At 40.4% G+C, this 20,830-nt stretch overlaps 1 protein-coding gene across 1 annotated transcript in view; it reads left to right on the top strand.

Annotated features, from left to right (window-relative positions):
• The window catches only part of ahcy (adenosylhomocysteinase), a 31,061-nt gene extending 14,606 nt beyond the window's left edge, over positions 1-16,455 (top strand). The window contains exons 5-11 of the mRNA XM_079680071.1: positions 1,478-1,590; positions 2,211-2,418; positions 7,964-8,051; positions 8,160-8,277; positions 8,376-8,498; positions 9,000-9,071; positions 15,367-16,455. Coding sequence (XP_079536197.1) covers positions 1,478-1,590; positions 2,211-2,418; positions 7,964-8,051; positions 8,160-8,277; positions 8,376-8,498; positions 9,000-9,071; positions 15,367-15,498 — 854 coding nt within the window. The 3' untranslated portion in view covers positions 15,499-16,455. The remainder of the gene's footprint in view (positions 1-1,477; positions 1,591-2,210; positions 2,419-7,963; positions 8,052-8,159; positions 8,278-8,375; positions 8,499-8,999; positions 9,072-15,366) is intronic.
• The last annotated feature ends 4,375 nt before the right edge of the window (positions 16,456-20,830 follow it).

Genomic DNA, 20,830 nt, shown 5'->3' with positions numbered 1-20,830 from the left:
TCACTTTGATTTACTTTTATAAATATTAATATAAAGACAAGGGAAATAGGATTTTAATTAATATTTTTTAAGTTGCAATTTAAAATCTCAAAAAAATGGGTAATATCTATCTTATGCCTCAAGCATTAACATCCTGTGGGTCTAAGCGGTGGGAACATGTTTCATAATGGGTGGCATTAAAAAGTCTCAAGGTTTTGAATCCACCATGACTTTAGGAACCCTGAGTTTTACCACCAGTCATCTCAGTCTGGTTGTTATTGGTTTTGGCTTATTTTCTGTTCATAAATGGCTGCTGCCGTGTGAAAGGCATTCAGAGGCTGGAGGAGAGTTCCCACTCTGGACCGTATGAATGACATGTAGAGTTTTGGACACTAGATGGCGGCAGTGGTCTGATACAAGCTGATTAGTTGCCAGAGTTCATTCATCTTACACTATCTTGAACTTTCATTCACAGCAAGTATTTTTAAATATAGTAATGTTCCATCAGTGTGTGATTTATTAACTCCTTCATGCATGAATTACAACAAACTAAGGATATTTTCATCTTTATGCATGAGAAAAAAAATTAAAACATATTTTTAAGTAATGTGTTTAACAAACCAATGAACACAATTATATATATATGCAAAAACTATAAATTATTTGCATTTTGTTGGCTCAATTTTGGCTCTCTTTTTTTCTCCGTTGTCCACGTTCCCTACTGTAGTGCTGCTACGTTTAAACCACGATTCCATTTCAATGTCGATTCGTTATACAAACCATACATTTGTACACTTTACCATAGTTTGTTAGTTTTATATCTTGTAATTAAAAAAAAAGACGTAACAAATAAAACAAAGCTCCAAGATATTCTCCAGCACACTGATGCATAAGGTGATAATAAATGTGATGTGTTCAACTGTGTCACAGGGAGGGAGGCAGACAGAAGGTGGTAGTCTGCACTGAGACTCACTCTGAGAGCTCGGAGTGGTTCTCCCCACCAACACCTTGAAACGTTCTGTTCATTTGTATTCGCATGCTTGTAAATATGCAAGCCTGTTTTTTAAAAACCAGCGCAACTGTTGAAAGCAAAAATACCGATGTCAGACCACCATACCAATCGATGTGTAACAAACGGTATTCATAATTTTTATGACATGATATTCTACAGAACTTAATCATTTTCATTCACCGAATAATACATTATTCAGAATATAACTTGAATGCATCTCAATGCAACCTTTTAACGTTAGCCTTTAGGTCTGTTATTTTGCCACAAGGACTATGCTGCACACTTGCTCACAGATAGCATTAACTAGCTATTCTCTTCTAGCCCCCCGGTACTTTAGAAATACAAGTGCAGTCAGGCTTTCTGAATTCTAAAAGTGATTCTAGTAACCTCGCTGTCCTCACCATCAGGGGGATTTCTTCACTTGTTCATCAGGAGAAGTATATCTATAATGATATTTCTCATTAACCCTGGGACCCTGTGTTTTAGGTATCCGTGGTGTCTCAGAGGAGACCACTACAGGTGTACACAACCTGTACAAGATGATGAAGAATGGCGAGCTGAAAATGCCTGCAATCAACGTCAACGACTCCGTCACAAAGGTACGCAGCCTCCATCTTTTTATCCTCTTCAGCTGTATATAGTGCGAATAGAAGACGGACAAAATAGCTTATAATTGTTGTTTGTGTAGTTTTAAGTTAATATGTATAAAATACTAAATTTGTAGCACGTTTGTTGAAGTTCTGAGAGCGTTTGCAGTTTTTATTCGATCAAACTTCTCATATCTTGACAATACTGTTCTTTTTAAATAATTGATCTTTATCAATGTTCCACATTTGAAAGTAATAAAAACAGAAATACTAAATGGATTATAAAATGAATACAAATTCATAACTATAATTTATAAGTGAATTGAGTTAAAAAAAAAATATTTGTTTCAATGCTTAGGACATATTCTCATATTCCATAAATACATCAAATGCTCCCAGATTGAATGATCCGTCTTAATGCTTTACATCGTTTTGAGAAACAATTGTAATGAATTTATCTGACAAAGTATTATTGCATCATCCTTATACAGCTTTAGTGACTTTGAATGAGGGGATATCGTTACAAAGTCCGATTCTGACACCAGGCCCTCAATGTGAACTGGTATATCTATCTGCAATTAAAGTTGACATCCGGTTGAAAAATATATATTTGTGTTTCTCCCTCCCTGCAGAGTAAGTTTGACAACCTGTACGGCTGCAGGGAGAGTCTCATCGACGGCATCAAGAGAGCCACGGATGTGATGATTGCCGGTAAGGTGGCGGTGGTGGCTGGGTACGGGGACGTGGGTAAGGGCTGCGTCCAGGCTCTGCGCGGCTTCGGAGCCCGCGTCATCGTCACAGAGGTCGACCCCATCAACGCCCTGCAGGCCGCCATGGAAGGTAGAGGATGATTCCCTAAACAACATCATGGAGAGAGGCAGCACATATAAGTTCAAAGTCGTCTGATTTTAAAGGATTTATTGTCATATGCACAACCCCTGCATAATGGAAGTTATTGGCAATTAAAATCTCAAGGCCAAAGCTCCTCCAACAACACAATAGGCGCTTTCAGATTATTAAACACATTATTAAAATATGAGTTTTTCTACATTATCATTAGTTAAAATCATTCAAAATGACCTTTTAACATAAATAAAACATAGAAATCATTAGATGATAATTCATCAACCTTTTCATTTGAGTAAATCAGTCAAACACAGAAACAAAGGCCAAATATATTTATAAGAAAACACGCAAACAAGAAAGTTGCTCTAATATTGAATCCAATCAAGTCCAAAATCCAAAACTCTGTCCTGAAGACAGAACCCAGAGTAACCGCTAACCAGGATGACAGTCTGTAACACACTCGGGAGACCTTTACAAACTGCCTGCCCCCTCGCACACAGACGGGAGAGAGAGATCTCTCGTCTGGATTGGAAAGATCGAAAATACATCATTGACGCCAGTGTTTCCCCTAGGATGAAGTCATGGCAGCGGTGCTAAGGCATGTGGGCCCAGCATAATGTGAGCACAGAGCGCATGGAATTATTTAGTGCGTGCGAAGTGTGCCCCGTCCGGGGTAGGGATGCCAGCGATTATTCGAATATTCGTTACAGTCTCCATAATTGAAAAATATTTTTAAAATTCGATTTTATTTATATATATTTTTTTATTATTATTTATGTTTTTTTTTTTTTACTGGCTTAGTTTCAACCAAAATATAGACTAATGCTAATAATAGTAATAGTATTAATAATTGTAAATGGCCATTGGTCACACCACCAGTTTGTTTTACTGTAAACTTGGAGGAAGCCAGCAGCGCAGGCTGCGCAGAGTGCACAACTAAAGATGAACAAAAGAAAGAAGAGTTCCTCGTGGAACTACTTCAAACTGACAAGTGCAAATGAGGTCAAATGCAAGACTCTTTTTTTTCTCTCCCGTGGGGGGGGGGGGCGGCGTCGTCGAATAATCGATTATTATTCGCCAGGGCTGTCCGATTTTTGATTTTGATCATGGTCAGTTGCTGGCATCCCTAGTCCAGGGGAAACTTAACAAGCAGGAGTGGTCCACTGAAGAGACCAGCTACCTACTGGGAATCTGCTCTCCCAAAGGTATGGCCCCCCGGGAAGATTAAAAAAAACAAAAAAACATTTTAAAGTAAAATGCTTCAATCTGGTGCACTTTGAGCACACAATTACTAGAGGCCTGAGACTAGGGGGTACAACTCTAAAACACCCATATGAAAAGGATCGGTTTACAATTTAATAATCAAATAAGTATGTGAACATAACCAATAACCTACCATAGCCAATAACAAATACATGTAACTTATTTTTTTGTTGTTGTTCATTTATATCTTATTTTACCTGGTTAACATTTATTAATTTATGCATATTTTTGTATCTCTCCAACTTTAAACAATATCTTTGGTTTACTGTTCTATAGTATACATTGGAATGGTTTCAAACCTGTTTTTTATTTATCCTAATAATTATAAAGGAGTGCCTTGGAAATATGTGTTTACATAATTTGTAAACGCATATTTGTTTGAGATAACTTAGACTGAACTATCTAAACACTCGGAGAGTCCCTAACCTCACCTGAGCTGTTTATCTCTCAGTCTGACAGCAGAGGACTCTCCCTCCACCTTGTTGTTGAAACAGCTCCTTATGTCTTTTAGAGCAGTTAGCCAACCAGATGCTAACAACTCAGGTCTCCCTTGAAAAAGAGATCTATGATCTCAATTGGACCAATCTGGTTAAATAAAGGTTTGAAATGAACAACAAAAATACAAGTAGTGTTCTCTCTCTCTCTCGCTCTCTCTCTCCTGCCATACATACACACAGAGACCAATCGAGTCTCAATTGTATCAATTCTACACGGCATCTATTGCACGTCTGTCCGTCCTGGGAGAGGGATCCCGCCTCTGTTGCTCTCCCTGAGGTTTCTCCCATTTTTCCCTTTAAACTGTGGGTTTTCTCTGGAAGTTTTTCCTTGTACGATGTGAGGGTCTAAGGACAGAGGGTGTCGTATTGTCATACTGATATTCTGTACAAACTGTGAAGTCCACTGAGACAAATGTAACATTTGTGATATTGGGCTATATAAATAAACATTGATTGATTGATCGAGGGCTTTGATTTATGGTCAGTATAGAAGTGGGCAGACAGTCACCCTGTGTGAGGCACACCAACATTTGCGCAGCGGTGCGTTCACAATACATAATGTAAAATAATTGCCAGACCAGCAGGCCACTTAACAGGCCAGGCCATCGGGAAACCTCCTGGTCCTCCCGATGGCCACTCCGGGCCTGCCTATTACATACAGTGGCAATGTCTCAAGATTTAGCAAAATACACTTTTTTGAACATACAGTAACACAAATACTACAAATCCACATAACAAACAATCAAAAAGGGTCGGCACTTATTATTATTGGTACCTGGCTGGCGCCCCCTAGCAGCGGCGTGCATATTTCAGCAGCGGTGCAGCGCCGCCGATATTTGTATATAGGGGAAACACCGGACGCATTTTAAAGTATTTTTGCATATTAAAAAACGGAGTCCTGGCTACAGGACAACATGGAACGTGCGCGATTTGGGCGCGATGAGCAGGGGGGGGTTTTAGTGGAGCACGCGCGTGAGCTGCGAGCACCGGATCCTCGCAGCGGCGAAACTGATGCTCCGTGGTAAACTGTGGTAAACTGTGGTAAACTGAAGAGCCGGCGCTTTAACCTGTTAAATCCCGAGCCTGTTTTCAGGTTTCAGGCTCGAAAATGACATTCCCAGAACAAATGACCATATCTTCTCTTCTAAAATGGTTAAATTAATAATCTTTTTTCTCAAAGTAATGATAAACCTGTCAGTTGGATGTAGAAAAGTCAGATTCAATATAGATGTTTTTTATTTTAAAGAAAATTCAGATTGAACATGGTAAAAAACTGTAAATTATAGTGTCCGTCCAAAGAATATTTTGTACTTATAGTGAAAACTAACCTTGGATGATGGGTTAGTAGACTAAAAGCTTTAGGAATCCAAAGTACAACATATAATAAGTACCCTGTATCAAGATTGATGCAAAAAAAGTGATATTTGACCTTTTTAGACAGATTTAGCACAAAAAAACCTCTTCTGGGGCCATTTGGGTGGATTTTTCATATCTCTGGCTCCCCTTGCTGGATTTTGACATGTGACATCTCTTTCTAACCGTCAGAGCCAATGGAATCGAGGGGAACTCCCACATAGTCCTTATTTGGTCATGTGTGTGATTTAGACTGCTGCATTGCCAAGACCGGAAGCAGCAGCCACTCTGGTGGCTACCATTAGCAGCTAACTTTTGCTCTGAGATTTTTACATAAAAATGGAATTATGGATTATAAATAATTCAAATTATTGCCCAGAAACTTTATCAACCTATGGATTAAACGATTCAGCCGCGTTTTTTCTTGTTTTAATGCCATTGAACACGGCTTTTGATCAGATTAACAGCTATGGTGAGACGATCTCCCTAGAAACTACGTAAAGGTACATGTTGTGATGTCTGTCTTTGCTTCCCCTGTCGCAAGTTCGGATCACTCAGTGATGATACTATATACCTAAATAATCTGTGCAACCTCAGCTTTAATCGGATATCTTGTATGTGCAGCTACGATAAGTAATAAGGGTACTTTTATCTTGTTTTCTGTGCCAATGTCCGTCAAAATTTTTCGCTAAGGGGTAATTTAGATGCTTCTTATGAGACTTGTGTTTTTGTTTTGGTAAAAATGATTTATATTGTCAGTTAGCTGAGATTATTTCCGTTAATCTGGTATAACACATAGGTTCTTAAATATTAAGATCCCCTAAGACACAGTGTCCTGAAAAAAAACCCAGGGTCCCCGCCGGCGGGGACCTTGGGGCTTAAGAGCCGAACCAAATGATCCGGCTCACTAATGTAAAAATACAGTATCTATAAGGGACGGCTCAAGTCAAAATTCAAAACAACCCGCTCTCTGGGTGGACGCCCTCTCAGCCCTGGTCTGGCGGAAACACTGCCCGGTACCCATCCCTACATGGGGAGGGGCACAGCATATTGCTAAGGACTAAATACGATGGAGGGTTCTCATCTCAGCCTTATTACCCATAGGGGTTGAAGAGGAGTAAGTAAATAAAGAGGCCGGCGCTCCAGGATCTGGTTCAGCTGTGTGTTTTCTTGATGTAACAGTAAAAAATTGCAGAATTCCTCCACGGGACGTCTTTGTACATCACTCAACCCGTGAAATACACACACTCAGTACATAGCTAGACCTACGAATTTGCGGGCACAGCTTTGTGTGCATTTCGCAGATTCCACAGATGAAATATTTGTATATATTTATTTTCGGAGCATTTAATTTATTCATTGCCATCGGGATGTGAAGAGCATTCCATGGAATATATTCCCACAATAAGACATGTGTGAGGAACACTATATAACAAAATCTTGCTGTGTTAGGTTTTGAATTTTTTTTTGACCACTTCTAAAGAATCTTTAAGGCCCCCCCCCCCCCTTTACTGTCATTGTACCTAGAGCAGCCTCTGAATGCCCCAAGCCCCTCCTTTGTGGTTGTAAAGCGTCATGAGGCTGTGATTAGGCTCGGCTGTCCTCGATCCTTCCCAATTTATGCAATTCCAAGATTGTTTAGGGACCCCAGAATGCAGAAACCATTTTGAGTAAAGCTGAAAATAACACGTGTTGGCATGTCTAAGGAGAGTTTCATGGCTCTCCATAAAAGTTATTTGTATTCACAGGCTTTCAGGGTAGAGCTTGAGATCCCCTATGAAAATTACTATGCAATTTTTCCTTAGTAGTGTCCTTCCTGATAAAGTTGGCGCCAATTGATTCTTATATTTTCTACCTTTTTTAAAAAAAATTTTTTTTATAAAACTTGAGCCTGCTACAGCCTCAGAAACACAGAAAGTTGTTTTTGAGGGCGATGAGATTAAAATCTTGCCTCAAGTTTCACACCTGTTAAGATCGTATCGAACATCTGTAAACTGCCCAATTCATTTAATAAGAAAAAAAGTTAAACTTGCGTGAATTGAATCGTTTCTTTTCTTCAAAACAAATTAAAACAATATTTTTTCTGAGATACAATGGAGTGGTGGTTACTGGACAAAAGGCCAGTGGATCTTTCCTTTGCATCACTGCAGAAAATAAGTTGTTAGGCAAACACACCTATATGACTTATGTTTTATATTTGTTTTGTATGACATGCCAATTTAAAAAAATTTCAAGCATAAATGCAATCTCCTGAAAAGCTCGTGGCCGCATGACTTCCCCTCATCGCCACTAACCTAAAGGCAGCTAATGTTTGGCTTGATGATGTAGCAGTGTCATGTAGCCACTTGTTAGCAGATGCAGTTTTAAGACCTTCACCAGTGGGGTATTTACTGACTGATCTCCTCTCTCCTTCTGTTTCTCTCTAGGTTATGAGGTGACCACCATGGATGAAGCTTCAAAGGAAGGAAACATCTTCGTCACCACCACCGGCTGCGAGGACATCATCGTGGGACAGTACGTTTCTAGTCAAACTCCAAATGATTAAAATATCCTAGATTTTAGTGTCTAATGACGCTTACTGCAGTTTAACAAGAGTGGTAATTATTTTGTGTTGCCCTTCAGTCACTTTGAGAGCATGAAGGACGACGCCATTGTGTGCAACATCGGACACTTTGACTGTGAGATCGACATAAGCTGGCTCAACAAGAACGCTGCAGAGAAGATCAACATCAAACCTCAGGTAGAAACATTTCTATATTATAGGCTTATCTTCAGAGTGTAGCGTCTGCTCTCTTCTGTGTCTTTCAGTAACATCCGTCTGTGTCTCCTCCTCCTCAGGTGGATCGCTACCGGATGAAGAGCGGCCGTCACATCATCCTCCTGGCCGAGGGCCGCCTAGTGAACCTGGGCTGCGCCATGGGACACCCGTCCTTCGTCATGAGCAACTCCTTCACCAACCAGGTACTGAGGCCAGAGAGAAATAATGGAAGTGCGCCGGTCACCATAACGACTGGAGGGATAAACAATAGTTTTGTCACTTTATATCGCTAATGTAATGATTATAATGCATGTACACCCTTTTATTGCATGGTAAGAATATTCAACGGAATTGCCGTGTGAATAGATCTAAAAAAGAACCAAACTGACAAAACAATGAATAGGAGCCGTTTACAGAAATGTGTAAAACCCGAGTCTCACAATGGTTATGGAAATGTTTTCCACTTAAAAATTACGTTGTTGTGCAAAAGAACACGCATGCTAATGCAACAAGCAAAAACTTGGTCAGAGAAAATTATCTTTAGTTATATCCATAGGATGGGTCGATTATGTAATCATGTGAAAGGCATACAGTACTTCGAGGTCTCCAACAAACACAATTTAAATGTTCAGCCATGACATAATGTTGCTTAATCTGCTTTATGAAACGGTTTGTGAAAGACTCTGATTCCCCCCCCCCTGCAGGTTCTGGCTCAGATCGAGCTGTGGAAGAACACCGACAAATACCCCATCGGAGTCCACTTCCTGCCCAAGAAGGTCAGTGTCCACATGTTGATAATGCTGTGTATTTGATGCTCCTCTTGATGCACTGCAGCTTGGAATACATGGGGATAACTACCGGTAACATTTCGGTTCGGTAAGTACCACGGTTTTTGGGTCACAGTTCGGTAAGTTTTCGGTACAGCAGAAAAAATTATCACAAAACATAAAAATATTTTTGGGGTTTTAATTATTATTAAACTGTGAATAATGTTTTCACTCAAATAAATACAAAATATAATAAAATAAACATTAAGGTGCAGCATTTCGATGAACTGAAATAATCTGTATTTGATCTTTATTGTATTGGTACTCACAAAACAAACTATTAGTTTGGGGTTTTTAATTAGGGCCCGAGCACGGAGCGCTAGGACCAAACGGCGTCCTAGCACGAAGTGCGAGGAAACCTATTGTTATTGGTGGTATTATTATTATTATTATTATTATTATTATTATTATTATTATAGTGCTGGCGTTTCCTCTTTTTGAGGTCTTTAGGATGCTTAAAAAGTTGTGTAATTTTGCACGGACGCCAGGACCGGTGAAAAATTCAATATTCTGGAGTCAATGGGTTCAAATTATTCAACCTGCTCGCTAGCGCCACCTATGAAAAACCCATTTCGGAATACATTTACAAAGTCGCACCATAACTCCAAATGACCTGAAATTTTGCACACATATCCAGGTGGACCTGCTCTACAAATAATCCTCTTGGAGGGTCAGACACATTACCGTAGAAAATGAGCATGTTAGGACAATAAATATTGCCGCCGTCAATCAAAACGTTCTCGCAAAAAAGGCGGGGCTTAGAAATAAATGCTCATAACTCATCAACAATGTATCCAAATATCACAGATTTTGGTAGATAGGTTCAAACTGTCTTGGGGAATAGGCACACCAAAGCATTTTCATTTTGGACTATAGGGGGCGCCAAAAACACCACCAATTTATAACTCGATAGCGGATGGACTAATATATATATATATATTTTTTTTTTTTACACACACTCTCGGGGTGACTACGAACTCAGATTTTAAAAGTGTCGCAACAAATTCAGAATGTGGACGTGGCCTAAACATTTTTTTTAATTGCGATGGCATAAAATGAGCTTCGGACGCAAAAATTGGGACACACGTCAGAGCCCACGACCTTTTCGAATGAAAAAAACAACGTAATTTTTCTAAAAACTGCTCACTAGCGCCCCCTATTGTGTGGTAGTCACATAGTTTCTCAGAACTTCACGAACTTTGGCACAGACATTCCTCATGGAATTGTGGACATATTTTTAAATAGATGCCATTAGCCCCGCCCTCCAGAAAGTCGGCCATTTTAAAAAATGTGCGTTTTTCAGCCATTTTAAGCACATTCTTGCAAACTCCTCCTAGGGGAATGATCGGAAAAATTCCAATCCGGAACAAGTTCAGCCCCTATCCAATATGATACTTAATTGCGGAGCACATTTTTGAAAAATCACTCGTGGAGGTCGTAAGCTAACAGCGAATACACCATCTTTGACGATTTACATGTCGCAAATTGCTCCAAACGGCTCGCATATAGTTTTTCCGATATTCACGAAACGCTGTATACACATTGCAGTGTTTCCCCTAGGATGGAGTCATAGCAGCGGTGCTAAGGCACGTGGGCCCAGCATAATGTGAGCGCGGAGCGCGTGGAATTTTTTTTTTTGTGTGCGCGTGCGAAGTGCGCCCCGCCAATTTTGTTTCTATGTACAAGAAAGGCTCTTGAGGTTAACTGTCCTATAGTATACATTGGAATGATTTCAAACCTGTTTTTTATTTATCCTAATAATTATAAAGGAGTGCCTTGGAAATATGTGTTTACATAATTTGTGGTCAAAACGTTTGAGACCCACTGAGATAACATAGACTAAAATTAACTATCTAAATACTCAGAGTCCTTAACCTCACGGACCCTCTCAGTCTGACAGGAGAGCTCTCCTCCACCCTGGTTGTAGAAACATCTACTTCTTATCTCCGTTAGCGCAGCTAGCACCAGATTCTAATAACAACAGCGCCGGTACCGGTGCGCCCTCTCCCTTGCTCGCTCTCTCGCTACCACGCTCACACTTTGGCTGTGAGCTGTGGGGGCCTGATAAGCCAACATCCCCCACTTTCATCACTTACAGCGCCCACCGTACAGGGCAAATTAAACGTGTAACCGGGGTGAAAATGGTGTTACATTTACTTAATTATGAATGTTGTTACATCAAGGCCGAACATTTGGATGAGCGCCAATGGTCAAAACTGTTTTTTCCCTCCCAGAGCTACCAGCGCAGCGCCCCCCAGATCTGGCGCCCTAGGCGACCGCCTGTGTCGCCTATGCCAGTAACACAAATACTCCAAATCCACATAACAAACAATCAAGAATGAAAAAGGGTCACCACTTATTATTATTTTAAGAAGAAAAAAGAAAAGTAAAGACATTTTTTTTCTCTTTTTTTTTCTTTCTTTTGTGTACCTGGCTGGCGTTCCCTAGGAGTGGCGCTGCGCCGCCACTATTTGTATATAGGGGAAACACTGCATTGCTATTATGATTGCACACATATTTCAAATTGCTTTTCATTAGCCCCACCCCCCAGAAAGCTGGCCATTTAGAAAAATGGGCGTTTTTCATGCATTTTAAGCACATTTGTGCTAATTCGTCATCGGGAAATGATCGAAAAAATTCCAATCTAGGGCAACTTAAGTGCATATCCAATGTGATGCTACATTTCGAAGGAATAGTCGATCGCTTGAACATGGAGCTCGTAAGCTAATGGAGAATGTACCATTTTTGACAATTTATGTCACATACTACCTTAAGCTACTGAGACCCGCCTGTCTGCCTGCACCATCATCACACACACACACACACACACACACACACACACACACACACACACACACACACACACACACACACACTACAACAACAAACACAAACGGCTCCTAAAGCATAACTAAATATCCGGCTACAGCCCTTATATATTTTATTATGTGAAGCACTATATGGTTTCATGAAAAATATCTACTGTTTATTTGTAGATATCTCCTGAAGCCTACAAATAAAGTGATATGTAGGCCTGTTACATATATTATTGAGCGATATATATTATACACACTGTTCTGATTTATGCACTGACCACAGCAGCTGTTCTCAGTGTAAACATCGCCTCACAATGAAAGCATAACCTAACATCCAGGGGAGATGTGATTAGTGAGTAAACAAACAAACGGTAAAGGGCAGAAAGTCTGATGGCACAACGGGAACAGTTTGCAGAGCTGTGCTTCGTGGACATCCAGCCGCCTCTTTTAAACATCACTGTTGGCTGAAATCGTCTCCGGAGAATGCTTCAGTGTACCCTCGGTTATAGCTCCTCCAGAGACACTCCTCTCTCCTCTAAATCAGTGTATCCTCGGTCACGGCTCCTCCAGACAGCCTCCTCAATAATCGATCCTCAACGAGCCTTTAGAGAAATTAGTTTTCCTTCCAGACGCCGTGCCGACATCCGTTTCCGGGTTGCTGCCGGAGGACCTGGGAGTCTGGGACGCGAAATTAGAGAAATGACAAACGACTCATTTCCGAGGACTCGCGCGCGTCTGCTTGACGCCGGGACGACCGGCCGCCCTCCCCGACAGGCGCACGGACGCAAGGGCCCGCTCATCACTGCGCGCACAAGTGCGACCGCAGTTTTAATTATTATTAAACTGTGAATATTCACTCAAATAAATACAAAATAAAATAAACATTAAGGTGCAGCATTTCGATGAACTGAAATAATCTGTATTTGAACTGTACTAGTACCTAAGCAGCCAGTTTGACATTATGACTTGCTTGTCATTGTATTTTTCATGTTTTTTAAAGAAATGAACTTGTCCACATTGCTTGCTGAAAGGGCAGATCTGCTGGCACTAACAATGTCTCCTGCTGAGGAGAACACCCTCTCGCTAGGGACAGAGGTAGCAGATACAGCCAGGTAGCGCTTTGCTAACATGGCAACATAAGGATATTTGGCGTTTGTAATAGCTTTGGCTCGGTCTAAACTTTTTGCGAGTGTTGGAGGGGAGTTGGGTTTGCGCACTTCAGTCTTTTTTCTTTTGGTACCGGTGATATTCACGTTCGGGTGATGCCTTTTCAAATGAGTGTGCAAGTTTGATGTATTGCCATCCGCGTAACCAATTTTAGTTGACCAATGGCGACAAACAGCTTTGGTTCGGTCCACCTGTCTTTATCCGTCATCCTTGTACGTAACTGCGAAAACAAAATGTTCCCAAACCGGAGACTTCAATGATGCTGGAGGATTTTCGAGCTCAACTTTATCTGCGTTCGCCATTTCGACAGTTCCTCAAATTACTGACTAAATCTGAACGCATCCCTGTGACCAGCTCTCATAGTATGCCTCTCGTCCAATGAAATGACTTGCTCGCTCTGACGCGTTGAACCCAATGTGAGCAAATTACTCTGAATGCTGCAACGCAGCACCTGACATTACTTCCAAAAAGTTGTTCATGTTCTCAATTTTTTACGTTTAACGTTATATTCTTTCGGCACACACTGTTGCACACACTGTTGCAAAACTATATATATAGTTTTGCAGAAAAGGTTTTTACTGTTGTGCAAAAGAGCGTATTAAAACTATTTAAAAATAAAAGTGACTTTGCGGTGAAGGTGATAGTGAATTTGACTAATTGTATTTAGGTTTCGATTGTTTCAAAAATTAGTCAAACTTAATAAAACTAAAGAAAATGAGCTTAAAATGACGGAGGATCACGGAGTGTTCCGATTGGTCATACCCAAGGGTCAAATACTGAGTGTTCACCTCTGAGGTTCAGGATAGAGAGAAGTCTCCCCCTGAACCAAACGCTGTGGGAGGCTCAGGCGTTGTGTGGAGACTTGACTCCCAGAGAATCCTCTCAGACCTGCAGCGTCTGCAAGCAGGAAGGAAAGGGACCTTCGAAAGATACAAATTTAGTTTGAGGCTAAAAGTGCCCTCTTTCTTTACACACGAGTACAAAACTAAGTGTTTTCAGGATCAAATGAAAACACTCTGACTTTTAAAGAAAGAGGGACCTATTTGTTTTGAGGATGTTCTCAGGTGTCTGTCAGTGATTTGGCAAAAGCTGAATAAGCCTGAAAACCAGTGAGCAAACGAGAGTAGTCAATTCCAGATGTGATGAATTCCGGAAAGAGGGAGCTGCTGTTGAAGAAGATAATTTGACCTGCAGGAACACGTGTAGTGCTCGAGGGATCGGGTTGAGCAACAGACTTTTCTATTCGCAGATTTCCTGCGGGAAGAATAGAACGCAGTCCATACACAAACAGATCACTTCCATATCCGTTAAGACTGCCGTGTTTGAGTTGTATCCAGTTCATCCTCTGGACTCTTTCTGCTCCAAATGTTACAGACCATTACATTTGTTATGAGGTCTGACCTCATCCTCTGTAAACCTGCAGGACAAATTCAGGTTTGTAAATATTTAGAGAAGATCTGTAGAAAGTCCGCTGCTTTCAAGTGAGTCTTACTCCAAATGTTATCAATGTGGGGTGACACACGTTTCGTTTTTCTCAGAGCAACAACTAATTAGAGGCTGGAAACTTGAGATCATGCATGTGTTCACTAAAGTTAGTCTTGCCCTGTTTTGACTTTGAATTCTTAAAGCTCCAAACCCCATTGACCCTGATTGAGTGCATCATTGTACTTTATCAAACACAAATACAGTCGTTAATTTGTGATACTCATTTACTTTTCATAACTGTTTTTGAACACAATCAGCAATTTCAATAACTGCCCTTTTCATAATCTTAGTCTAAGTAAAAAGACAAAGACAGCATTGCTGTCAGAGTAAACTATAATTGCTTATTTTGGTGACGATTTCAAAAGAAAATGTATTATATATTTTTTCAACAAGCTTGTGTGTTAAATCAAAAATAAATTTGTATCCACATATTACAAAAAGAAAGTAAAGTAGTCAAAACAAAAGAATCAAAACTCAAATAAATTGAGAAGCCTTTTCAGATTCAGGGCATCAAACATCTGTTTCTTAACTGACTGTAAACTGCATAGTTCACCACTAGGTGGCAATATCATTCCACCTTTGGCCTAAAACAAACCCTGGCTCAAAGCTTTATTGTCATGAACATAGAAAACCGTGTTTCCAAAGCAAAGTATGCAAGGTAGGACAACCGTAAAACATGATGTCCTATCCTCAAAGAACCTGAACCCAACTGCATCAGTAACCACATCAGAACTATAAGGATACACATGATTAATGTGACCTTTCTGTCTCTGCAGCTGGACGAGCAAGTGGCCGCCGCCCACCTGGACAAACTGGGGGTGAAGCTGACCAAGCTGTCAGACAAACAGGCCAAGTACCTGGGTCTGCCCGCCGAGGGGCCCTTCAAACCGGACCACTACCGCTACTGAGCGCCCACCCCTGGGGAGGGAGGAAGTGTGGATAGATTGGTGTTTACATTTTGGACCCCATGTGTCAGATTTTCAGGGACGTAGAGACGATTGTGTTTGTTTCTTCCCCTTTTTAATATCAAACATCTGTGTGGATCCAAGAAGTTTGCAAACGCCTCGCTCTGCTTTATTAAGTGAGATCAAACGTATTATACCAAACGGCTCGTAGTTTATTGTGGCTTTATATTTGAGTCCATATTAGAAATTTGACAACATTTCCATTGATTGTGCAGCTCGAATTAGAGCGGGCGAAGGGGGGCCTCTAAAGCAAAGTCCAGCCCTTTTCTTCAGCTGACACCATCTTAGTTTTAATGCTCAAACGCCAATACCTTCAGACCTCCACCGCCTCCTCTTCCTCCTCATCACTCTTCTGAAACATTTCTACAGTGGCTTTTAGACTTACTCTGTCATTCCCTGTCCCTTTATGGAATAAAGCCCACCCCGATGCTTCTCTATTTGAGCCCCTCTCTGTCTCAAGGTGGAAGGTGATTAAAAAACTAAACGGTTAAGTGTACAGCGGCCTTATTCCAATGTATTTGCATTAGCGCTGCCCTGTGTAGCTCTTAGCACAGGATGAGATGCTCTGTTTCTGGATGTGTTTACTGAGAGATCCGGTGTAAAGAGAACCACTGCTGCCAAAATTACCACCAAAGCACGTCATGTCACGTTCTGCCCGATTTCTAGAAAAAGTCTTAATTTTTTTTGTTGCCTAATGTGTTTTGAATGTAATTATTTAATTTGACGCAGAGGGCTTAAACATGAGCAGTGCCCCCACCTCCACTTCTGTCATGTCTCAGTGTCAGCGTGACGTTCAGGCGCTGGCTCATTTCTCAGCGGTTACAGCCTGAGTTCAACTGCCTGTATACGATGGAATTGAAAGTGTGACGAATGAGAAAAATAAAACGTGTTAAATCTGAATTGTTTCTGTTGTGCTTGGGCAGTAAAATGCATTTCACGATTAAGTCCTACGACCGTTCAAAATTAGGATTTCACACTGAAACGCACGCATGCTGTGCACTTTAATTACAACTACAAAGTACATGTCATTTCAGACATGGATCCCCAGAAAAGAACATGCACATGTTTACTTTTGTTTAATTTTGCTTTCTGCTTACAGTTCAAATGCCAGCTTCATCGTTAACTCTTAGAAAAGACACTTGCAGCACATTGGCATGCACACTGTAACATGGGATTATTATGGATGTTTGACTTTAGTTTTCAAAGTGGTGTCAATCATTTGAATAAACCATTAAATAGGAGGGCTGCTTTTAGTTGTAGCGGCTATCTGGAACCAATGCATGTTTCAGGACCATTTGGTATGACGTTTCCTGTCTGCCTTAATGCCTAACCTCTCTGCTGCCTCTGGGTCAATCAGACACAGGGCAGATTCACTTTTCACTCAGTCAGTATCTACAGAACGAGTACATGCATGAATCAAACGAGAGCTTTCAAACAAACGGGCTGCTACGTCTATGGCTTAAGGAGTGCTTGATAAAAATTGAATAAAGCGTTCAAAGTTTAAAGGTGTTTTGGACATCCTCTTTGTTGCCTCTGATTGCTTTTCTGCCGGCTCCTCCCCCCACAGGTTTCTCGTGATTTCCATGAAGTCCTACTAGCTCTAATGGTGCCCCGTTTGATCATGTGACACTTACATTGCACAGGTGGGCTTTATTAAAGTGGACCTATCATGCTATATTTGAATAATATAGTGTAGGACCATACCTATATAAGGCATATTTATACTTTTTATTTTTCAAAATACCGAACCGATCATGCATTTTAGCCATTCCTCATTTCGCTCAATTTAACACTGTCTTGGCATGGGCTGATTCTGAGAACAGCACAATCTACAGGCCTGGCATATGTACTACAGCGTCTCCAGCGCTTTTGAACGGCAATGTCCGTGGCTGTCTCCTCCTGATTGGTGGAGTTGTTGGCCCAATAGCCGTAGCGTCACTTCTGTGACCTCACAGAAGTGTTCAAATCTGGATCAGTCTGTATCAGATCCGTTGCAGCCCCTTTTTAAGAGATTTGGGTATGGAGGAAAATAGAGAGGGTTGTGTTTTCTGACACTTGGTGAGTTCCCTGGAACACCGGGGAGACATTCATGTATAAAAGACGTACAAAAGTGCATTTTACATGATAGGTCACCTTTAAACTAAGTCATGAGGCGTCTGAAGAAAGCACCACATCTTACACAGGCTTCACAGCGATCTACACACACTTGTTTTATTTAAATGTTTCATTCCACTTATTTATCACATAAAAGCCGTTTGATTTACAGTGATTATCTTCACAAAAATGCATTTTAATTCCGGGTTGTGATGCAACAAAATAAAATAATCGGAAGAATGTTTTTGCAAGGCGCTCTATTTTAAGCAAATTAAGTACATCAGAGGAAAACCAGGAAACATTTCTCAATAAAAACAATGCGATCTTTCCACTTCTAGCTACAGATGGTATGACTCATGAAAGTTACATATTGCAGAACTCCCTATAGAGAACCGCAGTGACGCGTCATAAAACCCGGAAGTAAACTTCTTCCGGTTCCTTTTTCAAAAACCAAATGCAATTTCTCCATAGGATTTTGGAAAATAGCTCGAAATAAGGTCTGTGGTTGACACACAGTTAAGAGAGGCATCACGTTTTGTTCAGCTGGATAATCTCCACATGTCAACCCAGAATTTTTGACAATAAAGCTGACTTTGACTTTTGCGCGCTTGCATATTTTAACAAAGCTTTTCATTTTAGCCACACTGAATTTAACTAGAAGTCATGGCTGTGTCAATTACCAGTCTGATATCGTTTTACAAAGATGACAAGAGTAGATGGTAGAGAACCACTACAAGTCAGGACACGTAAAACAGTGCTGCCTAGATGAAGGTTTGCTTACCGGTGTTGTCAGGGCTAGCATGAGGGACAAGGTTTATAGTGTCGGTGAGTAGTGATAGCAAGAGTACCGTTAACCTTGAGTTAATTTATTCACATACATTCCCATCAACAAATCCATTTTATGTGTCACATGAAATCTTTATTAGACATTAAAAAAATGGCATTTAAAAAGAAAAGCTAATCAAACATAAAAAGAAAAAAAAATACATGGATAAAAGTTACATTGCAGTCCAAGATATGAATAGTTCAATTAAAAGCAGCGACAAAAAGAAAAGTCTTCAGCCTGGATTTAAAAGTAGTAAGAGTTGCAGCGGACCTGCAGGTTTCTGGGAGTTTGTTCCAGATATTTGGAGCATAATAACTGAACGCTGCATCTCCATGTTTAGTTCTGACTCTGGGGACAGAAAGCTGACCAGTCCCTGAAGACCTGAGAGATCTGGATGGTTGATAATTTAGCAGGAGGTCAGAAATGTATTTTGGTCCTAAACCATTCAGTGCTTTATAAACCAGCAGCAGTATTTTGAAATGTATTCTTTGACACACAGGAAGCCAGTGTAAAGACTTCAGAACAGGAGTGATGTGATCCACTTTCTTAGTGTTATTGAGGACTCGAGCAGCAGCGTTCTGAATCAGCTGAAGCTTTCTAATATATGTTTTAGTGAGACCTGTGAAGATACCATTGGAGTAGTCCAGTCTACTGAAGATAAAAGCATGGACAAGTTTTTCCAAATCCTGCTGTGACATCAGTCTTTTAATCCTAGATATGTTCTTTAGGTGATAGTAGGCTGATCTAGTAACTGTTTTAATGTGACTGTTGAAACTCGGGTCAGAGTCCATGACTACACCTAGATTTCTGGCTTTATCTGTTGTTTTGAACATTGCAGACTGAAGCTCAGCGCTAACTTTTAAACGTCCTGCCTTGGCTCCAAAAACCATTACCTCAGTTTTATCTTTGTCTAATTGGAGAAAGTTCTGACACATCCAGTCATTGATTTGTTCAATGCACTTACTCAGTGTTTGAATTGGAGCATAGTCTCCTGGTGAAATGGTTACGTAAATTTGTGTGTCATCCGCATAGCTATGGTAACTTATTTTGTTGTTCTTCATTATCTGACCCAGTGGTAGCATGTAGACGTTAAAGAGAAGAGGCCCCAAGATTACAAATATTAAACACCAGAAAACACAGAAATATCCATGAAATAAACATACAGTAGGCTATAAAAAATTAAAGGGATAATTGGGAAGGCATTACAAATGTAAATATATTTTAAATAATAAAATAATCCCACCACCACAGGTATCGACAGGAGAAGAGGGAATTCTCTCCACAAAATGTGAATGCCCACGTGGAGAATGGAAATGCAGTCATGCGGCTGCATGAGCCATCTTTGCCATCCACAATTTCAGCTGCACTGACACCCCCTGTCAGTGGAAGAAGCCAATGGCAGCTAAACGTACGCATTCAGTGGAGGATGTTGCAATGTTGTGGTTGTTAGAGTGTTAGGTTTCCTGTCAGCTCGTCTGTTGGGAAGATATAAAATATTAGTTTCATGGAAGTCACACCGTCACATATACTGTAAGAGCATTAAGACATACAGTACATAGGCTAAAACCAAACATCTAAAGATATAACCTTGCACTTCGATAAGTCTCGGGAACATTTTCACTATTTTGACATTTTTATAGATGAAAATTGAAATAAAGAAATAAATGGTAGATTAATCCATATTGAAAATAGGTGTCACCTGCTACACTAATTATAATAGTTATATTTCTTAATTAATTAAGATAAGATATTACTGTATTGATCCCAATTTGGGAAATGTTTGTGTTGCAGCAGCATAACAAGAAAAACAAAATATAAGTCATTATATATACAAAAGTATGTGAGGGATGGAATATTAAATTGAATATAAATGTAAAATGTACATGTGATTTTACGTCCAAGAGAAGCTATGGAGCAGAGAGTTCTCTGCCAGCCAGAGGTGATTTGTTATTAGTTCAATATGTCAAACTGATTTCCCTGACTACAATCTTTAGTTACATGGTGAAACGTTATGCTGCTTGTACTAATTAGACTTATCATATAAGCCACGCGGGTTTTAATAGGATGTATTCATTATCTTTACTTATGTTGCGGTCTTTTCAGCAGCGCCATCTCTAAAACGGCGATACAGTCACTACCCATTATTTACATTTCACCGTGACATGGACAAAAATGTAACGTCCGCTTACCTCATGGCACGAATCCAGATTCTCCTTTGGAAAACATCGGCCGGGAAACGATAGAACAAGCACGTTTCATGCGAAGACCTGTGGCTGCAACCCGGAGCAAAGCAACAAACCATTGCGTAGCTAACTAATAGCGCTAGCTTTAGCTAACGTTAGCTAACGAAACGAA

This window comes from Notothenia rossii (genome assembly GCF_949606895.1).
Source record: "Notothenia rossii genome assembly, chromosome: 5".
Lineage (NCBI taxonomy): Eukaryota > Metazoa > Chordata > Actinopteri > Perciformes > Nototheniidae > Notothenia > Notothenia rossii.
Note: the sequence above shows the minus strand (reverse complement) of the source record. Positions and strands in the feature narration are given on the sequence as shown.